The 22,338-nt window shown below is 42.3% G+C and overlaps 1 protein-coding gene and 1 long non-coding RNA gene across 3 annotated transcripts; one reads left to right on the top strand and one right to left on the bottom strand.

Annotated features, from left to right (window-relative positions):
• Positions 1-2,729: 2,729 nt before the first annotated feature.
• C7H10orf143 (chromosome 7 C10orf143 homolog) lies at positions 2,730-13,855 on the bottom strand. Its single transcript, XM_075757589.1, has 4 exons — positions 13,629-13,855; positions 8,609-8,749; positions 8,409-8,474; positions 2,730-4,688 (listed from the first exon to the last, which is right to left on the bottom strand). The coding sequence occupies exons 1-4, from the start codon at positions 13,701-13,703 to the stop codon at positions 4,659-4,661; spliced, it is 312 nt and encodes a 103-aa protein (XP_075613704.1). The 5' UTR covers positions 13,704-13,855; the 3' UTR covers positions 2,730-4,658.
• Positions 12,929-22,117, top strand: LOC142602535 (uncharacterized). Of its 2 annotated transcripts, none has more exons than XR_012836271.1 (3): positions 12,929-13,429; positions 16,556-16,713; positions 21,242-22,117. It is a non-coding gene; the product is annotated as an uncharacterized LOC142602535 (long non-coding RNA). The 2 variants fall into 2 exon arrangements; XR_012836272.1 differs by having other exon boundaries at positions 16,551-16,713.
• The last annotated feature ends 221 nt before the right edge of the window (positions 22,118-22,338 follow it).

Genomic DNA, 22,338 nt, shown 5'->3' with positions numbered 1-22,338 from the left:
ATAATTTTTATCAATAAAACAAAATTTCATAGTTATACAAGGTGAAGAAAAGTCTTACAAAAATAATTTTGTGGTTCTACTGCAGATTTGACGCAAATCTGCTTTAAAGCAGTATTCCCCTGGCCTGACCTGTCCGGCAGTCACCTGCACCTACTGCAACAACTTTAGATCCTGACTGACAAATCCTGAAACAAATTACAAACACAGTGCATCTATTTAAAAAAAAACCCCACAATTATAAACCTTCAATATATTAAACTATTAAACTACGATTTGTTTTCATACTGGCTGATTTATAAAAGCATTCCTTACTCCGTTAGAAAGCACGGAGTAAGGATTCATATCCTAGCTGAGACACTGGCTTCAAAGTTTATCCGGAAATGTATGCATTCTCGTCTGTGGAAAAATGAGGGCCAAGGATGATGTCTGTAAAGAGCTGAACGCGTTTGCAGTCAGCGGGAGAGGGCAGAGCGAGGCGCAGGGGAAGCAGGCACAGCCACATCCCGCAGGCGCTGTGCTGCCCCACGAAGCAAGGAACGCTTGGACTGAAACTCTGGCTCACCAAGCGAGCGACAGCGGTTATTTCACTTCGGGATGCTCTACAGAGAGTACAGCTAAAACGTCCATCTATCCAGAGCACTTCCATTAGCAGCAGCAGCGCTCCCAGAAATGTAAAAGTCAAATCTGTTCAAGTTTTTGTTGGGACTGATGGCCTTCCACAAGAAGGAAGGATGCAGAACACGGAATAAAAACGTACAGCACAGTTACGCTCCTGCTTCAACTGCAACTCCCAGAGGTTTCTTTTTTTTGTTGTTTTTAATATTGTAAGCCAATTCAAGAAAAAGAGAAAGGAGGGAGCTGCTATTTTTGACAAATACTAGCAAGAGTATCCGTGCACTGCAGAAATGAAGTGTGTATATACACATACTTGAATTCCAGTCACATGAGAACTACATCTTAAATATTGAAGATACCAATGCTTAATAAAAAAAGTAAAGTTTAACGTTCTCCTGATAGCCAATACATTTTTTATATCAACAAACAATAGCAAAGGAAAAAATACTGTTGGAAATTACTGACATTTTCATAATTTTGTGATATTTGATGTTCAAGGCCTAGCTATGAGGCAAGACAGGATGCCCACAACAAAACTTGACATGAAATACTGGGTTTGTATTTGTAAAAAGTCTTTCCATTCCATGCATGACCTGTTTCCTGGACTCTTCCCGTGTGTCTGCTGCTACTAGTCACTGGAACCTGGAGGCTACCGAACCAGGTGTTCCCAACCGACCTGGTCTGGGGCTTTTGCAGTTTAATAACCAGTGACAACTATCCCCCAAACTGAAATGTTAGGGATGCAAAAATTAAAACACTTGATCAACTCTGAAGGAACAGAAAGATACAGCTGAGTTTTCATAGAAATCTCTGCTAAGGAAGAAAGGCATCACATTTCTGTATCAAAACCTTTTTTTTTTAATAGCTGCTCTTTCATTACAAATTGTGTTACGATGCAGCAGGGATGGTCACTGCCAAGTGGTTTTCACTCCATTTCTGTACTAATGCGTTTTATTGACAATACTGAGTCTAACTACGTGACAGTAGTAATTGGGATTGGCTGAAGATGAGGGGAGTTAATTTCCACTAGCTAATCTATTTCTACACTCATTTTGGAGTTCATTCTCAAAACAGATGAAATTGATAGGGGAACAGAGGGGGTTTTATTTAAATATTATTAATAGAATTGATCTGACATATCCTATATTGTGTTCCTGGAGAATGTAAAAGCCTAAAGTTAGAACCAAATAAAAACCCTATTCGTGACCATTTTACTCAAGTTACTTCCTACAGCAGCCCATTTAGATGTTGGACATGTGAATAACATAACTACTCATCAGTTAGCTTTGATGTAAACTGCAGCACTACATTTTTAACAGTGTAAGGAAAGTACAACAGGCTCGTGTTTACACTGCAGGTTACAGAGTAAAAAATGGGATAAAGTTCTCCTATTTTGTTCAGCTGTAGAGATGCAGTAATCTCCAAGGACAGTCTGGAGAGTCAGGGTGGACAGTGTAATAAAATACCTGCACAGTGTCCAGTAATGATGGGAAGACTGATATGAAAAAATTACATTAAAATCGAACACTAGTATGACTTCATCAGCCTCTGTAATGCAGCCATGAACTATGACCAATCCTGTGATTTATATACGATAAGATTTAAAAAAAAAACAAGTAATGGTTACTCTAAAAGGAGAAGAATGAAAAAGAACATGGTACAAAACTGACGAGGACCATAAGGAAAACCAATTGGTTCTTGGTTTTGCCATGTTCCATACCAGATTAAAATAGAGTTAAGCAGAAATATATGCACTGGTATCTGTGAATTCTTAACACGATGAAATTCGAGTTATTTAAATGAAAAGCACCCTTTGGTTTGATAATCCATAGACATATCCCCCCTGTTTTAAACACACTCTGATATATTCTAGCAGAAAACTCTTCCATCATGGAGTCCGAGGCTACTTTTGGTATTCTCTTCTTGGGATACCCTAAATTTTGACCAAACACCATTCTACTAATCACTACTTGTCAAACATTTTACTTGATGAAATAGAACAGGTTTGGAGTCACTTTGCAGTAACTAAACTTTCAAAACCATTTTACCTTCAAGCAGCTATTTCAGCTTTTACAGCAGAGGAACTGAGGGTTAGCCATTTCCCCCCCCCCCCCGCTATTATTACCAGGATTTTTAAAAAACAAGGGTTGGAAAATGTTGTAGAAATGAATTGCCCAGAAAATATAGTTGTCTTAGTCACAAATATGTAATTTCCATCTTTAGAAAACATTTTGTATTATTATTTTGCACGAGTTGATAAACTCTGATATCAGTATACGGGAATTTGCTCATTATACTATCATTTCAAGTGAGGATACATTCCTTTCTAGTTTGGACAGATACTATCGCTTGCGTCAACCTGTATTGGGAGTGGGAGGATTCAAGATGAGTTTCAGATCTTCAAGGTAACAGGGACAATACAATTTTTAAGACCACTGTGTTTCTTGGAGATCTGATCTTTTAACAGATTGTACTGTTCTTGTGATTGAAGAAAATATTGAAGTGTCTGAAAAATTTCACACTTTGAAAATATTTATTTCCGATTTAATTAAAATTTTTATTGGCTTGGAGGAAACTTCTTTCCTAGCCAAACAGTCTCTATGCTAATTTAGTGCAGGTCTGCTTTATAGACTTATTTCCTCATCTATTACCTAACTGAATTCAGTATTTATATGATATTCATGTATTTAGGAAGAACATCTCCTTAATAATAGTCAACTCAGTGCTAGCTACAATTCCACACACACAGCATTCTAGGACTCTGAAAAACCTTTGGCTAAGGATTGTGCAGCGTGATAAACCCCATTGGGAAACTAACCTTTAAAAGCCTGTCACTAGATTTTTGCAACTTCAGAGCTACCATTTTCATTTAAACTGGCTGCTGGCTGCTCTCAGAACAGGAGAGGCCAAATGCTGTTACACCTGCCATATCTGTTTTGGGTTGAACTCTGCCCGAAAGCTGAGTGGCAGCAGGGCAGAGCTATAGGTCAGCAGGTCTCCAGGCAGCGGAGATTGCTTTCCTTGTGAACTTTGGCAGGTCACAGCAATTTCCCTCCAGTGCAGAGGGTTAACGTGGTGCCATGCAGTTCTGGGCTTGCAGGACCCTTCTGCCTAAACCAGAGCAGCCACTCAAGTGTCACACCCAAACAGCGCAACTCGGCTGTCTTTGACTCTAAAAGTCTGAATGCATTTAAAAATTATATAGTGCTTTATACTGGGAAAATGTAGGCAGAATTATTTGTGGCAAGCCAGTAGAATCATGTTGGATGACAAGTTTAAAACTTTTAAAACAGATTTGTTCCAATATCAGAATAACTGGAAAGACAGAGTCAAGGCTTTGTGAGGACTCCAAAGCTGCATTACCATTCATCTTCACTTTATAGAGCATTGTTCAAATAATACTCCTTTTTCTATTAAATACTCACCTGCCACATTCACAAACTCTGCTTGTTATAAATAAACAAACCAGAAGTATAGAGTGTAAGATACCTGAATTGGATGCACATTTCAGATTTAAACATCAGTTTCAATAGTTTTTTACTGGCCTTCACAGCTGCAAAGCTGAATAGTCATCTAAAAATGAAGACATTTCTGTCCTCCCATTTCTGCCTGCATATATAGAGCTGAGCTAAAACTGCAAGCCCTGTACCCATGTATATGCAAGGACTGTTTTCAAGAGTGTTAGAGAAAGTGCTCAAGAGAGACAGGAAAATCTCTTGTATCAACATGACCTTTGGCCCAGTCCCAGGTGAAGACTGGGCCAAGGCCAGATCAACTTAATTAATCTAAAACATTCAATCAACTTCTTTTTTTAACATATACTGAGCTACCTTAAAAGCAGAAGCATTTTTTCAAGTGTAAAACCAATGATATCTGTAATTGTGCTCTGAAAGAGTAACACATACAGCAGACTCTATGCTGAATACCATGCACAAATCCACGCCGTGAGTGAATGTACAGATATCCAGCTGTACAGTGGTCACAGGTGCATCTGGAAAATTTAAAAAGAAAAGCGGCGTTGCTGATCTGCTGTCTCTCAATTTCTAGAAGCCCAGGATATGATTGAAGTGTCCCTGAAATGACAAAATTCCATGTCACTAAAAATTATCTCATTGAAAACTGAAGTCTTTTTCCTCAGTATGTTTTCAAATTTTATCTTAAAAGAAACTGACCGTTCCACTAATCACATCACAAATGTTCCCTTTTTTTCTTTCCTGAAGGACTAGTGGACAACTAGGAAGTCCGGGCAGTAAAGGGACCATTCAGCATAATCTGTGTAAAGAGCATGGCCGAGTTGTGACACTAGTTTTGCACATGAAGTTACAATATACCCACAGAGAATACAGACAATTTCAGCATCATAGTTGTATGCCTTATTCTATTCTACCACTAATTGTTTAAAGATTTTGAGGATAGAACAGAAATTTACTTTCTGGTTGGCAACTTTTATTTTAAACTCAAGTCTGCATTTGTTTATATCACATTGTATTTCTTTAAAGAATGTATTCAAAGTAATACTTTTAGAACAAAAAAAAAAGCAGCATTGCCTCTAGTTATCATGTAACACAGAAAAAAATCTCAAGAATGATGGTGGTGGTCTCGCCCCGAAATCCTACCTAGTTTTCTTCTAGTTAACACCACTTCTTCCTCTTCTAAAGTCCCTGCCTAAATAGTAACGCATTAGTCCACAGAAAGCTTACAAAAAATGCAACTAAAGTAGTACTCTTTTCTCAAATTGTGGTTTAATACACATCTGTTATTCCTTCTGAACCATGCGGTGACATTAAATGTAGAAAGAGGTCTAAAAGTTATGAGAGCAAATCGAACAGTGATACCGCCTTTACATACACGTTGAAGTTCAGAGCACTTACAGCAATGACACACAATAGCTGTGTTCAGGAAAGCTGATGTTACTCGAGTTCCTCACGTGACTGATTAGCTCCCTAAGCATTCAGATTTCTTGATCCAAAGTGCAATCCTGGTAAGACTACCCACCACCATGAAAAATTGCGTCAGCCCAATAGGCTTTGTGTTTGACTTGTTCCAGTTTGGATGTTTTCATTTATTTCAATTTCCCTGCCATCAGCAGAATAAAACTTCTTACAGGATTTTAAAATTATTATTATGAAGAAATTTACAACATTCTTAATCTTGCTCTCTGTAGGCTTCTCCCTTCTGTTCCTTTCAGCTGTTCTGAAGGACTTCCATGATGCACATTAATCACCGTGACAGTCTCTGATTGTCCTGAAGTGAAATTTTAACTGTAAAGAAAGTTATCTGAGCTCTTACCGGCTTACTAGACATTACACACTTAGTATAAACTTTTTATTATTTTAAGAATGAAGGTAATTTACTAATACAATTCCTAACAAATTTATTGAAATATAACTGTATTCTCTGCCATGTCACTGGCTACAAATAACTGATTATCTGAAGAGAACACAATTAACAAATCTATACAATTAGCTCATTGTCCACAGGTAGAGAGGTTATAGATGAATCCTACTGCGAATCAAGGATGTTCACACAAGCCAGTGAGTATCAGGGTGATTATGATAGCTCCACATGACACGAATTCAGCTATACCAGAACACAATTCCGCCTGCTCTAGTCCTGTCTTTGTGTGGCATTATGTCCAAACCAGCAAACTCCTAACAGGAACTGGGAGCAAAAGAGTCCCTCCTCTCTGCAGGAGCAAGCTATTGGTGCAAAAGCAGTCATAGTTTTCTTTTATCCAGATTGTTCCAGCCCCATGACTCAAATCATGGAGAACTGAATGTACACGCTAAGTTCATTATTCCATTACCAAACATCGTGTGTTACTCCTTAAACTCTAATTTATAGTTGACATTTTGGAACACACATGGGTAAACTTTTTCCCCCACTACAAGGTACATCATGGAAATCAGAAACATATTTAAAATCAGTCATATTTAAAATCGCCCTGCTTTGAGCAAAGCATTTTCCATTTAAACTCGACAACAGGAGGCAAATTTAGCAAGAAGTCTAGTGAATAGCTCTGCAGGGGCTCCAGATTTTTCTAACACTACCTTCAGTTTCTATATTGAAAGCACAGAACACTCAAGTAGAAAAATTCTTTAGTTTTGAGGTTCCAGTTCTCATTCAGTAAAGTTAGCAAGTTGATTTCCTTGTTTCTTACAGTTGTAGCTGAAAAACATTTAAAGGGGAATAGAATAGGTCATCCATTATAACCAAATTTCAATACATACATGTTTGTGGAAGAGGTCAGTGTTACCCCAAGTTACCTGGTTTTTATCTCAAGTTCATTACTAGGCCATAGGAAAAAAACATGTCAGGCTAATCTGACTTAAAACAGAACAGGTGTTATTTGGAATTACAATATTTGTACTTAGGTTACATAGAAGCAGTTATCATTTTCAAAAAAAGTGGTCACTGATATAGAAGAATTTTACAAACTCTAATGTTGTCACTGAAATTCTGGAATATAACAAAACTGACTCTCTAATGTGCCAATTTGGGTTTAATCCCAAGACACTCTTTTCTTTTTCGCGTTTTAATCCCAAGATGTTCTCCATGCCCCCAAAGGCAGTAACACATCTGGCAAGTTCAAACTTGGTAATCCACATACAAGGTCATACTGGTTTCTATGTTCCTAAAAGCAGCCCTGGATCTGGTTTCTATGTTATTTTTAAAGATGAGCAGACTACGTTAACACAGTAAATATCTTTTCAGTCACAGCTCCTGACTTAAGACAGGAACCACTCAATGGAAATTTTGCCATTAATTCCATTAAATCAAAGACTTTGCTATAAATGTTCAGCCTTTCTGAAGAAATGCATGGCGTTCCCTCAGGCCTCTCCTCGTTTTTGGCTCTCTAAGGAATCCTGTGTGATGGTTCAAAAGGATACAGAGGGTGCAAACAAAAGTCAAGAGTAGCTCCCACACATTTAAGAAACTTCCTAAACTTTGGTTAGACAATTTGCATGACAAACAGAACGGCAGGAACACCATAACCTCTTTCAGTGTTACCAGCCTTTATCTCCTCAAGGTTTTGGCTTTCTATCCAGAGCTAAAAAGAGAGTGGTTAAGATCCCAGTCATCTGTTAGCGGAAGACTCTGGTGCGACTGCTGCAGTATGATGGCATATTACCCAGTGCCAAGTCATAGCTGTGGCTATAGCCTACATAAATCAAAAAAAATACAGGTTTAAACAGCTTGCTTTGGACGCAAAGAGGAACCTATCTGTATCGCCTCAGAAATCAGCACTATTCAGCTGTCCAAATACTTGTGCTGTTTTTCAGAAGAATCAAGTTGTCTGTGCTGAGCTCTGATTGCTACTGGCTCTTTAGCTAGGTTGTTTAAAGCTAGCTCTGGTATGTCCTTAGTGTCGTATTTTTAGGTTACGTCTGCTTGCTGGAAAGGAAGTATCCAATCAGAGGGAAAAACAGGAGATGATAGAATGGGATTCCTGAGTATTTTATTATGATCCAGTAAATCAAGGACAATATAAAAATGGGGTAGAGGAAGTTGTGTGTAAGTGTTTGCTTCAGTTACTTCCTAAACTCTGCTTTTTAGAATGAATTTGAAAAATGTGTTCAGAGTCTCCATATTTTCCAACTGCTGCTGGAAACATATTAGTCTGTGCTCTGCTGGTGTACCTCAGGAATGCTAAATCAATCTGCCTTCTTTTATTTACATGCTTTATTCCTGAGAAATGTAATTGCGGTTTTTATTAACTTTATGTTTTATGGATCTAATACTTAAGAACAAGTCTATCTTTTATGTCACAGAAAAAAAGTTAATATACTTACAGATTCTCCAGCAATACATCTTGGGCAAGGCTGGGCAGTACCTCTGCTTCCATGGTTTTCAAAAATCTAATGAACAAAAACATATACAAGGCCATCAAGAAGGAAAAAAAAAAAAAAGGCAATTATTTGCAGTTTTATTATAAAATACATTTTAAATGTGTTCTTCCAAAAAATAGATGTTGTGGACAGCATAAACATACCATTGAATTTTGCTTTGCCTTTGTAGCCCAAGGACCACAGTCAGTGGAGATTTTCCGTTTCAAATCCAGCTCCATGGCACAGTCAATGAGGCGAGCATCAGGCTCATTTGGAATGGTTTCTAATGGCTTGCATGCTCGCTTCTGCAAGAATCAAAAGCAATATTTACATTTCTTTGCAAGGCACATGCCACTGAATACAAGTTTTCAGGATTTTATTGTTTATAACTGATAGGGATTCCGCATTCATGTGGAAGAACAGTACGTTATCAAAATACAGACTACCAGACACTAGGCCAGAACACCAACGTTTTGTATTTAACACATGTCATGCTGGAGGAGCACGGAAATCTGCAGATCTCTCTAAATGTCTCTGTGCCTCGGTTTCATAAACGCCACTGGGAAAAGAGCATACTTCACCTTCCATTAGTGTGTAATTTAGGATGGCGTTTATCAAAGGAGCGGATCAGGGGAAGTTGTATGAAATAACTAATTACATCAAGGAAACGGAAGGAAAACCCTGAAGCCAAGTCAGACAGCTATGAAGACATATTTTGTGATGATTTTCGTATCTTTCTCTGAATACTGTCACCTTTTTACAGCTTTCCATTGCTATGTAACCAATTAACTTCCCACACTTGAAGCTCTAACCTGAGCTGTTACCTAGCACTGAAAGACACGTGGACATCCTGCGAATCAAAGGCACTCCACCTCTGGAGAAGGGCTGGCCTAACCAGGGGTGTCCTCCTCACAGCACTCAGCAGCCCAACGCAAGATCAGCGGTCCCCAGAAATACTGCTTTACTACTCTGTAAGTAACAGGTCAGGAACTGGTAAGGTTAAGGTCCAAGATTGTGGAAGACACCGATAGGAAACCTTCAGAAGAATATCCTTGGCCTGTGACTGCTATTCCATGCAATGGGAAGACTACCTACATCCCAGGGGCTCCTTGAAATTCTAACAGCAAATTATCAGAATAATGGGAAATTTCAGAACTGACACAGACGTTTCAGGGTCTGGCTCTGAATTCCAAAGAGGTACACATGCTTTTGAAATTTTTTTTCTGATGCCTTTCTGAACAAACTTTGTTTAAGGAATAACAATATTCCATCTCTTTCACCAGCATATGATTTCACAGGCAGAAGATGTGTTGCCACAGAACTAACAGACTATTGAAGCATGGAAACTAAATTTAAAATTTGAATATGTTATGCAAAAATAAAATGGATCAATACAACAGGAACCTCAGTGGAAAATAGTTGAAACGAGAACACTATCAAGGAATACAGGAGATTTGGATGGGAAGTAAATCAAAAAGTGAAATATGTATTGTACTAAGAAAGTGAATAATATAATAACAAAAAGTCTGAGAAGGTCCTCTAAAGATAGACCGCCTTCCACTGGGAAAACATTCTCTTCCCTTTGTTGCTGCAGAACTCGTCCTTTATTAAAAGGTACAGCATAGTGGTACAGCAGCGTAACTAGCAAGATGTGTGAGATGAAGGAAAAAAATGATTTACTGCCATACATCAGAAGAAATTTGGCTTATTAAAAATAAATTCAAGGTATTGTTTGGGGGGGGGAGGGTTAAGATACTTAGCATCAGCAATGGGAATTCAGCATACAGAGTAGATGGCTGACAAACTTATCATACCAATGTCAAGACAATTTGTGGAAGTTTCTAGCAGAGGCCGGCTTCGGGGAAGACTCTGCTCTCTGAAATTGCCTCTCTTAGGAAAGAAACAATCAATACATCAATCCTGCCTGCACACAGAACACACTAAGTGCAGGATTCAAAGAGCCTGTGATTAATAAGGATCAACAAGCTAGCTATTCAAAAGGCAAGCAAAGATTTCATCAAAATGACTTTTGTTAGGAAATGATCATGCTACATCCAGCTTGGAAACAGCTTAAGACAAGCAACAACAAATCACATACTGTCCCACAACAAGTAGAAAACAGGTCTCTCTGCAGAGAAGGTATTCTGTAACATTCTTTTCCAGCTGGAAAGTCCTGGGAAAAACACATGCATTTTCACTGATGCTGAAAGTGTAAAGGCCTCACAGATGCTGTCTTTCAGAAACAGTGAAACTAAACTGGTGCAAAAACTAGCTACATCAAAATAACTAACCTAAAAATATTTGAAAGAATAACACTTTTTTTTTTTTTTAATTTAGCTGTAAGATTTGAAAGATCTCCTACATTTTGTACATTCATCACAGGTAATTTGTGCTTTGTTTACCACACTTTTAAAAGCCAAGCTATCTTCTTGTGTTTCACAAACAGCTGTCCTATAGGTATAAAACAGGTCTCCATCCAGCCCAGCTTCACTTGGTTAGCTCCACTGGATACCTTCATGGAAAGGACAATGATGGCCACGTGTAGCTGTCCCTCGTTATCCGGGCCCAGCTTCCTACTGAAAGAGTCTCAGCTGGCTCAGTTTGGGGGAGTGGAGGGAATATGAAGTCCACGCAGGTCCTTGCTCTGGGAATGCTTGCAGTCCAGTCCAAACCAGAACATGCCACGTGGTTAGCCCTAGTCTAGGAAATCTGTTATTCTTTACTGGCCTCTAAATCCAAATGCCTTAAACCCAGTACAACATCAATGAGCTCCATCTCAAAGCAAGTGTCTGAAATACATGCAAATAGCTACATCAAGGTACGAAAGGAAATCATATGTCCATATATATAACATACAGCAGGAGCTGAGGGAGAGCAGAAAAGACTGTAGGGCATCTTCCCCAGTTATAACAACCATGAGCACAGGACAGTGCATGGTAGCAGCATCAAGTAAGAGGATGATTAAGACTCCAAAATAGTTGCCTCCCCAAACCCAGGGATCAGTCTGGGCCTACTTGCTTCAGTTGGCAGAGTTGAGTTCTGAACTCCCCGAGTGGCTGATTTGGTGATGACATCTCTGCAAAAGCCGGCTGCAGCGTTTGTAATGACTTCAAGCCCCAGTACTGGCAATGGCTTAAAACTCAAAAAGGACAGAATCCCACGGAGAAAAGTGACCAATGTTCTGATATTAGACCGAAAATGTGCTAAACTCAGAGCTGTACGGATTGCAAAGTAAAGCACCTTGTCTGCATTGCCACTTGGGTTCATGCTGTTAGCTACAATCGAAAATAGAAAATGGTTGTCATTTAGCTAAGAAATCCCTGCACCATAGTGAGCAGGGACTAGAAGATGGAGAGCAGTTTGATGAGCATGCATCACCTCAACAGTCAGAAGGGTTAAGCGCAGGCGTTTCACCTCGTGCCTGTGACAGAGCACGTGACTGCAGCAGCTCAACTGTTCACTTAAACACGTTAAGCCATGGTGACTCAGTTGTAATCTGGACCAGAACAGCTGCTGTTACAGAAAGAAACTCAACCTCTAATGTCTTGTCTAGGCTACTGTACAAAGAAAATGTTTTCAAGTGTAATAAGAAAAGTTCTCTTTTTAGAACTACCTTGCAGCACTTGACTCACGTATTCTGCTATCTACAGAGGCAACAACAGCAACTCCGAGTTGCTGTCATAGACGTTTGAGAAGAATTTTATCCGGTCTCCAGGCAGCTGGCTCATTAATGCTTTCGTTAGTGGACAAACTGCAATTCATGAACCAGAAGAACACTATTATTTAAAATCACCGAACGGTTTGAGTTGGAAGGGTCCTCAAAGCTCATCTAGTTCCAACCCCCTGCCATGGGCAGGGACACCCTCCACTAGCCCAGGTTGCCCAAAGCCCCATCCAACCTGGCCTTGAACACTGCCAGGGAGCCAGGGGCAGCCACAGCTTCTCTGGGCACCCTGTGCCAGGGCCTCAGCACCCTCACGGGGAAGGATTTCTGCTTCACATCCCATCTCCATCTCCCCTCCTGCAGCTTCAGGCCATTCCCCTTGGCCTGTCACTCCCTGCCCTTGTAAACAGTCCCTCTAACCTCAAAACCAGGAAAAATTCCTTCTTTCCTCTGTAACCTTGTCAGTCAGTCAGACAGTTCACCAAACAGATGTTCCTCCTCTGCAAATGGTGCTTCTCTGATAAAAGAGGTTAGCCCCTAACCACACAAGTTTTTGCTCATGTCACACATGAACAGAGATGATCAAGTAACAGTGTGGGAAGAGCACGAACACCAGGATAAGTTTTTCTTGGAACTCCTGTTAACTTTTTAAAAGTTAACAGCTTGGCACTTACTAGGAAGAAAGATGCTTACAAGGTGGTGGATGAGAGACACCTTGTCGGAATTAATCTGATTGAAGAAATATCAGACACAAGCTTAGCTGAAATGGAAAACCAGTCTGGAAGTGCAACATATAAATACCAAACACATCATTCTTGTAAGGCACATCCTGGAACCAGGACAGCAGAAAACAGATAGGATTAATAATCCCACCTGGTCAAGAGGGTATCAGAAAAAAGAAAAAAAAAAAAAAGGAAAAGCTTGTTTAGTGAAATTCCACTTAAAATTACGAGAGTGTGCGCTCAGGCTCCCTCTCTCCAGGCAGACCAGACGCTGGATGGCGCGTACACAGCACTAACTCCAACAGCGGTACCCGTCCCCCCCGCACGGAGCCACCTTAACGGCGGGCTGGGGGAGCCCAAGGGGCACCGCTGCCTCCCTCCGCCCTCCGGCCCCGGCCCCGGCCCGGCGCTGCCGCCGCGCCGCCGCCAGGGGGCACCGCCCGCCTCACGGCCCCGGGGCCAGCGGCCCCCTCACAGACCCCCCACAGAGCCCTCGCCGCGCCGGGGCCCGCGGCCGCCTCACAGACCCCTCACGGCCCTCTCGGAGGCAGCGGCCTCCCCGCCAGGCGGAGGGCTGACCGCGGGACCTGCCGAGCTCGGTAAGGCCGCGCTGGCTGCGCGCCGGGAGCCGCCGCGGCCGTGCCGAGCCGTGCCGGAGAGGCCGCTCCTGCCGGCGGCGGGAAGTTTGAGGGGCGCTCCCAGCCCGGCGCTCCCCCGCCGGTGCCGTGCGGCAGGCCGGGCCGGTACCCGCCTCAGGCGGGGCTTCCCGCCTCCCCCGCGCGCGCGGGCGGAACTCACGCGCTCCGGCTCCCCTGGCTCCGGCTCGTGCAGCGCCCCCCGCCGCCCCCGCGCGGGCAGCGGCAGCGCGGCCATGGCCGCCGTCCCGTCCCGTCCCGTCCCGTCCCGCTCGGCTCCGCTCCGGGCCCGTCCCCCGCCCTGCGCCCGCGGCCCGGCGGGCTTCCGCCGCCTCACAGCCCCGCGGCCGCTCCGGGCGGTGCTGCCCGCGCGGGGCGGGGCCGGGCCGGGGCCGGCGGGCGGCGCAGGGAGGCGAGTCTGAATGCGTGACAGAGGGCTGACGGAGCGCGGCCCGTTACGGGGCCTCTGCGCGGCTGAGGTGACCTGGGCTCCTCCGGAGAGGAGGGACGCTGTGACATCATCTAGGGTGTTGGGTCATCACCGTCAGTTTTACGAATTTGCGTTTTGTTAACTTTGTTTCTGAAATGGGTAATGAAAGAATGAAAAGCTGGGCAAGAGTGTGAAGCGATCCTCAAACAGCCGGTAACCCCTGGGCTCTCCTTTAAATCCTGCGCTGGGCAGGACTCGTGTTGAACGCAGGACAGGCTTTATTTTCCCCTTTGAATTTCTTTGGGGTTTGGTGGTGTTAAAGACAACAAGGAAATATTATCCGAGGCCTTTGTGTGTGTGCCTCGATGTAATTTACAGTCTAATTTCTGTGCCTGCAGGCTGTAGGAATGTCACAACATCGAGGAACAAAACCCACGTGAAAGTACGATTGAGGCTGCACTAGTGCGTGGGATGGAAATACAGAGAGAGTTTTGCAGGTGACGCGGTAGATGGAAAAAAGACAGATACTTCCTAGGGAAGAGTAAAAGGCTTGTTCTATGTGCAGGCGTCGGGAAAACCACCATCTAACCTGGTTTTGTCTGTTAAGTGTGTGCCAGTAACCTTTTATTAACAGCAGTAACAGTTCACCCGTTCAGGTTACAGTGTGATCAAGGCTCTCGCCATCAGTGAGTGGAGCTAATTGTGTAATCACACATTTCCTAAAGAACTAAACCTCCTTTGGAGTCCCAGGAAAGATAAGAAGCCACGTGGAAATTACAGCTAGAAAATTAGATGTGCCCAGCCTGGTGTGCGTTACGAAAGCCAGGGAATAGGACGTTCACTTCTCAGATAGGAGCCACAGTGCTGAGGAGTAAGGACCGAACACAGAATTGACAAGAACACCTTGCTTGGCTCCTGCTTTTTTTTTCAGAAGTTGTCCTTCTCTAAAAGAAACATTTAAATGCCATCTGATGTGCACCAAATAACTCTGCATTGGGGAGCAGTTGCAAATTTGAGCAGCACTGAGTGGAAGGATTTTGACTTTCAGGTTTGGGGACCGCAAATCAGGTACCTCAGTTTGCATACAGACATTCGGGTAAGGGATTGACCGTTACAGGGACTGGCACTGTCCGTGGTCTTCCTGCCCTGGCTGCTGCCTACTACAAGTCACTTCTCCCGTTGGGATGACAGGCCACAAGCTGCTCATCATTAGTTCAGATGAAGTCACAGGAAAGTACCTGAATTTCAATATAGAAATGTCCAATTTCCAAACAGAATCCTTCAGAAGCTTCCAAGGATCATCTGCAAATTCCCACCCATGGCAGCAGGAGACCAAAATCATTCCGCACAGGCTGGGACCCGAGAGCTGGCCGCACAAATTGCACGGCAATCCGGAACGGGCAGATACTCGTTTCAGGTGAAGTCTGAAAAGAGCCACAGGAGATTCTTTTCTAGAGGATGATGCCCTTCTTTAATGAAGCCAAGGTGTCTTCTGCACCCTTTGTCTCCCATCAAAAGGGAGAAAACAAACTGCAAGGGAGGAGGTATGACTGACAGAAGTCAACAGTGCTCATCACTCTATGTCAAATAAAATTCGAGTCCTTCAGTTTACTTTTGCTGGGTCTGGAGGCTCGGACGGGATGCTATCCTCAGTCAGGGGGGTGTAATACACTGCTCGTCTTTTCAGCTCTGCTACATCAGGCTGTTTTGCAGGAGAGAGCATGTATTGTCAAGCTTTCCCTGGCATTCATTCCTTCTAGAGCTTAGTCTTCACTAGGGATCCAGTTGTACTTACAGTATATGCTCTGTTACGTTCTGTGAGCCTGAGGGCGTATCACAAAAATATAATCCACAGATTCTTTTTTTTTTTTTAATTTAGCATTTGACATGCCTGATAGAAAAATAACCCTAAATCTGGGTAATCCAGTTTGCAGAACATCTGAAGCATAAGTCATTTCAGGGTTTGAACTGAACCCAAATCCATTCACATCAGATCAGATTTATTTAATTATTTCAAAGCCACCTTCCAATTCTACCCCCAGAGCCTATTTATGTGTCTTGCCAGTATAGCTAGCATTGTGGACTGGCTTCCTGGTTATACTCACATGTGTAGAACAACAGGATGCACTATAAAAACAGGGCATTTTGTGACACATCCATCTAAATGCATCAGTGTGTGGCAGGGGATCCTCTTCTGCAGGTGCAAGGTTTGGAAATGGCAGTTGTGTTAGGGAAGTCTCATCTGACATACAAACTGCGGCGTTAAGTGGTACCTGTGTGAACAGAATGACACTTGGTTCTCTCCCTCCGTGGATATTTTTCTGAGTAAGAAGAAGCATAGCTTTGTAAAGAGGAGTATGGTAAGGAATATGAAAGCTCACTTCAGTAGGTTGCAAAGAATAGCCATGCAAATCCAAAAGGGGGATTTTGTGAAGTGATTCATTGCTTATGCTGTGAAGACTGCATGGCCTGCAGTAAAAATGCAAATGCTACAATCACCAGATTGTAAGAGTTCAGTAACAAAGGTGGAGGATACGTACTTTATAAACCTGTTTATAAACATCTTGGGAACTAAGAGGCTAGAAATAAAAGACATGACACCTCCAAATGCAATGTCTGACGTTTTCAGTGAGGGATGCACCTTGTCCTCTGCAGGTGAGACCTGACAAGAAAACCAACCCTCCAGCAGAGGAATGGGGATTTACTCTGGTCGTCGTGGTTTAACCCGGCTGGCAGCTCAGCCCCATGCAGCTCACTCCCCCCAGCGGGATGGGCGAGAGAACGGGAAGGGTGAAAGTGAGAAAACTCCTGGGTTGAGGTAAGGACAGTTTAATAGGAAAAGCAAAACCTGCGCGCACAAGCAAAGCAAGACAAGGAATTCATTCCCCACTTCCCATGGCAGGCAGGTGCTCAGCCATCCCCAGGAAAGCAGGGCTCCATCACACGTAACGGTGACTTGGGAAGACAAACGCCACCGCTCCCAACATCCCCCCCTTCCCCCTGCTTTACGTGCTGAGCATGACATCATATGGTATGGAGAATCCCTTTGGTCACTGGGGTCAGCTGTCCGGGCTGTGTCCCCTCCAACTCCTTGTGCACCCCCAGTTACTCGCTGGTGGGGTGAGGAGCAGAACAGCCCACTGCTCAGCAGGAATGAAAACATCCCTGTGGTGTCAATCACAAGTCTTCTCTTTCTTCCCTCAGTTTGCTGAGTTTTTTCCCTTTCCGCCATTAAGCTCATTTGCTCAGTGTTTCTCCACGCTTTCTCTGCTGTTACGTCCATCGGTTTGTGTGGTGCCAGGCAATTTCACAGAATCACTTGGGTGGGAAGGGACCTCTTGAGATGATCTCGTCCACCCCCTGCTCAAGCAGGCTCCCCAGAGCAGGTTGCCCAGGACTGTGGCCAGTGGGCGTTGGAGTCTCTCCGGGGATGGAGCCCCCCAGCCTCTGGGCAACCTGCTCCCATGTTTGGCCAGCCGCACAGCAAGTGCGTTTTCTTGTGCGCCTGTTTGCCCCAGTGGATAGCTCTAGCAGTCACAAACCTGTCACGCTCCCAACCCGCTTCTTCGCGCACCTCGCTGAGTGCTGTTAGAGGAAGACTCACGACCGTGGGAACTCTGCAATGACAGATGTGTTCGTTCTCTTTTACATCCTTGGTCCACAGCTAACCGGTATCTTTAGGTCTTCAACTGGGACCTTAATTTTACCATTTTCATTGATCAAAATATCAGTATTTCTATGTTGGCAGTATTTGATTCCCTGTTAAATTCCCCCTCATTTTGTTTTATTCTGTGTATACAACTCTTACTGACATTTAATCAAGAAAACTAGTGACCTGTCTTAGCCTTTTCCCACTGCTATTATACTGAGACCTGACGTGTCTTAAAGTGAATTCCTGTCTTGTTTCAGAATATTTGTTCTTTGTTTTGTAGTGTTCATACTACACAATCTCTTCACCTCCCAAACCTATACATTCTTCCAGACAAAAGTGTGTTTCATTTTATCTTGTCATGCATCCAAAAGTCAAAATACAATGCTGGACCATGTTTGTTTATCACAAAAGGGTTTTTTCAGAACTCTATTATGCATTCTTACCACTGTCCGTGGCTCCCACCCTCTAATTATTATGAGTTTTCTATGCTTATCTTCTGAATCTGTCATTCTCACCGTTTATAATCATACCACACATTCTCATCACATCCATTTTTTTTTTTTTTTTTTTTTCTCTTCACATTCAAAGTTCTCTGAAGCCCCTGGAATTAGAGGGGGCAGTAACAACTCCTGCCACGAACCAACAGGAGTGGTGTGAACGTGTGGCTGCACGCACATACTGAATGTCATCTTTGCTGCAGTCAGAGCAGGTTGTCACCCCTGGGTATCTCTTGCCACACAGCTAACGATTCTGCCTTGATCTACAATGGTTTTTTAAGGAGGCGAGAGAACCTTATGTGTTAATCCTACCATCCAGTAGTCACAATCAAGGTCCCTAGGGAAAAACCAATACTCAAAAGAATTTTATCAACAAAAGTAATCTGTTTCAATATAAATTTTAATTTGACTTTGATTGCAACCATTTCCTTTAACAAGAGTTTTTTTCTAGGATCAATCTTAGTTTGTATAGTCTAGTAAATCTCACCAGTTCAGATGCCCAAGAAGCTGTTTTTGCAAGAATCAACAAAACTGCTATTCTTAATCACTTTGTATAGATAAGACGCCGAATTAGTGCATAATAATAAGTCTTTTGGAGCAAAGGACAGACTAAATTCCCAAAAGCATAGCTGATGTTCTATCAGAATAAAGAAAGGATGTAACGAGATAAAAGAAGAAAAGGGGTTGCTGAGGCGTATTCTAAAGATCTTAGGTTTTATTTTACACTGTACACGCACTAATAAATACTATTTCTGTATCTAAACACAACTTATATATATCTGAATACTTTGCAACTCCCAGCTACATTAATTTCTTCAAACTGGAATTACATAGTCTCTCTACTCTTATGTCTTTGTCTAAGCACGGCTCAGGAAAATAGTATTAAGCAGCAGTGACTTTTCTACCACACATAAAGTCATGGGTTCAGGGACTGGCTAGAATGAGAATTATGTTAAAAGACATCAATATTTTACGGGGAATTCCCAGTTTGAATATAACTGAACCAAACCTGTAAGGAATATCCATTTCAGTACTTCAGCAGGGTACTACAATATGGTAATTAGCAAACATAAAGCCAAGACACAATTCTTTTCTAAACTGACTTATTCAGGCAGGGCTGGAGAATCTGAGTGGCGCTGGGGAGCAGCCGCCCCCGCCACTGCGGTGTGCTGTGTCTTCAGGGCTTCTTTGATCCTGATGCGGGTATCAGTTCTGCAATCCAGTTCTTTGTGACTTGAGGTGAGCAGTAGATCAACTGGGCACTACGGGAGGCTTGCCAGGTTAATTTGGCCCGCTGCCTGTTGTTCAATCTGGAGTCGTTGAAGCCCCGGGTTTCCCTGGGACCGTGCTGCCAAATCCTCCATATGGGATGCCCAGAAATACAGCCTAATGTGAGGGAGATTTAGTTCTCCCGCGTCTCAGTGGGCCTATACATTTTTAACAGCAATCCTTGTTTTTACCTTCCAAATGAACCTTGAAAAGGTCTTGTGAACCTTATTAAGGATGAGGTTTTAAATTATGTGACATAGCTGTAGTTGACATAGGCTACAGAGGAAGACGTTTATTTTGGGAAGTTACATCTGTCCTACAGCTGAAGTAGGGCGAGTCGTTCCTCAAGTGTAACCATGTCATCGAGCTTTGGCCCGCAGAATAGAGCGAGCTGTAACCGTCCATCCCAGCTTGCGTCGACCTCAACAGCATACAGGCTACGCTACCTTGTGCGGAATTCCTTTGCAGCCAAAAAGTAGCTCCGTTTGTTGAAAAAGGGCCAGGCAATGGGACCAACAATATGGACAATAAAAATAAAACAAGAGTTAATCAGACTGTAACAGCGTGTTTCCTTATTGCGAAAACTAGTCTTTTCCAACAACATAAGCCTGTCTTTAATGCAGCAGAAATGCTTAAATCGAACAGGATGCAGATTTGTGTGGTACTAGGGAACTTGAAAGGCAAAGGAATTTACCATTAGAAAGTAAATTTGCTTGTGGAATTACATATTTGAGTCTTATTAATGGCACAGCGCCGCGTCCTATGCCACTCGACACAGTCTAATGCTTTTCGCTAGTCATGAAAGAGCTGCAGGAGGAGGTTATGTGCTATTTGCTCAATGTTCTGTTTATTTAATCGGGATTTTTTTAATGATCTGAAATCTAAAATAAAACTGGCCAATCTGTGGGACTTACTTATCTAACACAAGAATTCAGAATTTAAGTAAAATTATTTTCTTTGAGACAAGTATTTTATGGGGGAAAAAAAGCTGTTTTTTCCTTGGTTTGTGACTGAAAGGAAGAGTAATTTTTAAAAGCTCTGAAACTCAGCAAAATGTGGTATAAAATCCCAAATATGCTTTTCCCAAAGATTTTATGTTCTTTCAAATTTCTGATTATGCCACCGATTTTCCATCAGGTTAAAATGTCAGAGAAAATATATAGAATTAGACTTTCTTCCCTCCACTCATCCCAAATCACCTGAGAGATGTAGCAATCAGTAAACAGAGCCGAGGTTCTCACACTTCTTATCATGCCTGTGAAATCTCTTTGAATTGCCACTTTTCTCACAACACCAGTTAAGATGAACCTGTAACTGTCAAGGTGAACAAACTGTGGTGATCTCGCTTCATGATTCATGCACTTGGCTTAGAATTTTGTTAAAATACTTCTAATTCATCCCAAAAGTTTGTCTCTAAATGACTTTTTTCTCTCTAGTAATGTAGTCAATTAAAAAGCATTGAACAGATAAACAGGGAAGACGACTTCCATCGCAATTTTCAGATAAATCCTCCACTTGCTGCTTTCCCAGAGTAATCAAAAACCAACTGTATTGTTGAACAATGAAGACTTAGGGTGCTCTGAGAACACTCTTAAAGTTGAAGCTATTTTTAGTTGGCCTGTTGCTCTGCTACGATGTCACATCCTGACTTCAGGTCTTTCCCTTGAGCGGCTGTTTGTGCAGCAGGGTAGCAAAGTACTCTATGTCAACTAGAATTTGTTTATACAAAGCATGTATTTTTACATCTTTTTTTCTTTTTCCTCAAAAGTATTTATATGCTTTTGTTATCTTAGAAATTTTATTTGAGTAAAGACAGTAAATGGAGTTATTAATACTTTATTTTGGATTAATGTGTGTTGTGCTTTTTGAGATTTCAGATAAAATATTGTTGATGATTATCATGTCAAAATTTTACATTAAATTTGCAGGAACAGAAAACATTCTTCAGGATCCTTTATGACCGTCTTTTCAACAGCACAGAGGTAAGACTGTGTTTTAGATTATTTTTTCTCTTTCCACATCAAAAGAACATAAGCATTATTAGACAAAACAAACCAAAATATTCATTGTTCTTATCCGTTTCATTTCTTCACAATGTGATTCCCCATCACCAGTGGTAATCCTAGTTCCAGCAGCATGACTTGTAACTGCTGCATATTTACGGGCAGTGAGCTTGAGGAGTGAAAATCTAATTCCAGGTTGACATTATATCTGATTGTTTTCAGTAGACTATCTTGGCAAATACCAAGGCAAATGATAACGTCGGTCCCAAACAGCAGCCTAATACGAACGTGAAGAACTACAACCAACCTGCCCCATCGTACCTTTTGTTTAAGAGTGTAGTTTAAATGACCTGCTGTTGCTTCATGGTGTGAGCGTTCCTGTGTCAGGCTCCTTGGAAAAAAGTACTGCCCTGATGCTGCTTTTGAACCAGATTACGTCGCAAGGAGAGGGTCTGCTGCCCGCTGCCTTCCCAGCCTGTGCACTGAGGCTCAGTGACTCTTCTTGCATCCACATGAGTCTTTTTTTCCAGCTTTATCTGCCAGTACATAAAGTCTGGTATGCTGTAAACTTCTGGATTTCCTTATTAAGTAAATTACTTTGGATTGTTATCTTTCAGTCTTCACTAGAAACAAAAGGTGCATTATTTTGGTAACAAAAGTGTTAACTAATAATTTTTGAATTAAGAAAAAGCTGAGGTCTTGTTTGAATTGTGGATTCTAGAAAATGAACAAAATTATTCAAGATACGGATTTTCTATGTGACATTAAAACCTTTTATGGGTATTTCCATCCAGAATTAAAGCGGTCTTACTTTGGTAATCATATGGTGAACAGGGCCCTTTATGAGCGGGAGTTAGCTCCGTATTTAGAGCACTGGCTCAGCTTTTGGTTTTAGTGAAGAACACACCTACGGCATGCGACACACGCGACGCATGCACCGCTTCGCTCCTCACAAAGGACAAAGGCGTTGGAGGTTTTGCTTTCAGCCCATTTACCAGCAATGGGCTATGGCCATGTAGAGC

Source organism: Balearica regulorum, chromosome 7 (assembly GCF_011004875.1).
Source record: "Balearica regulorum gibbericeps isolate bBalReg1 chromosome 7, bBalReg1.pri, whole genome shotgun sequence".
In the NCBI taxonomy this organism is placed as follows: Eukaryota; Metazoa; Chordata; class Aves; order Gruiformes; family Gruidae; genus Balearica; species Balearica regulorum.
The sequence above is the reverse complement of the archived record's forward strand: the minus strand, read 5'-3'. Positions and strand labels throughout refer to the sequence as shown.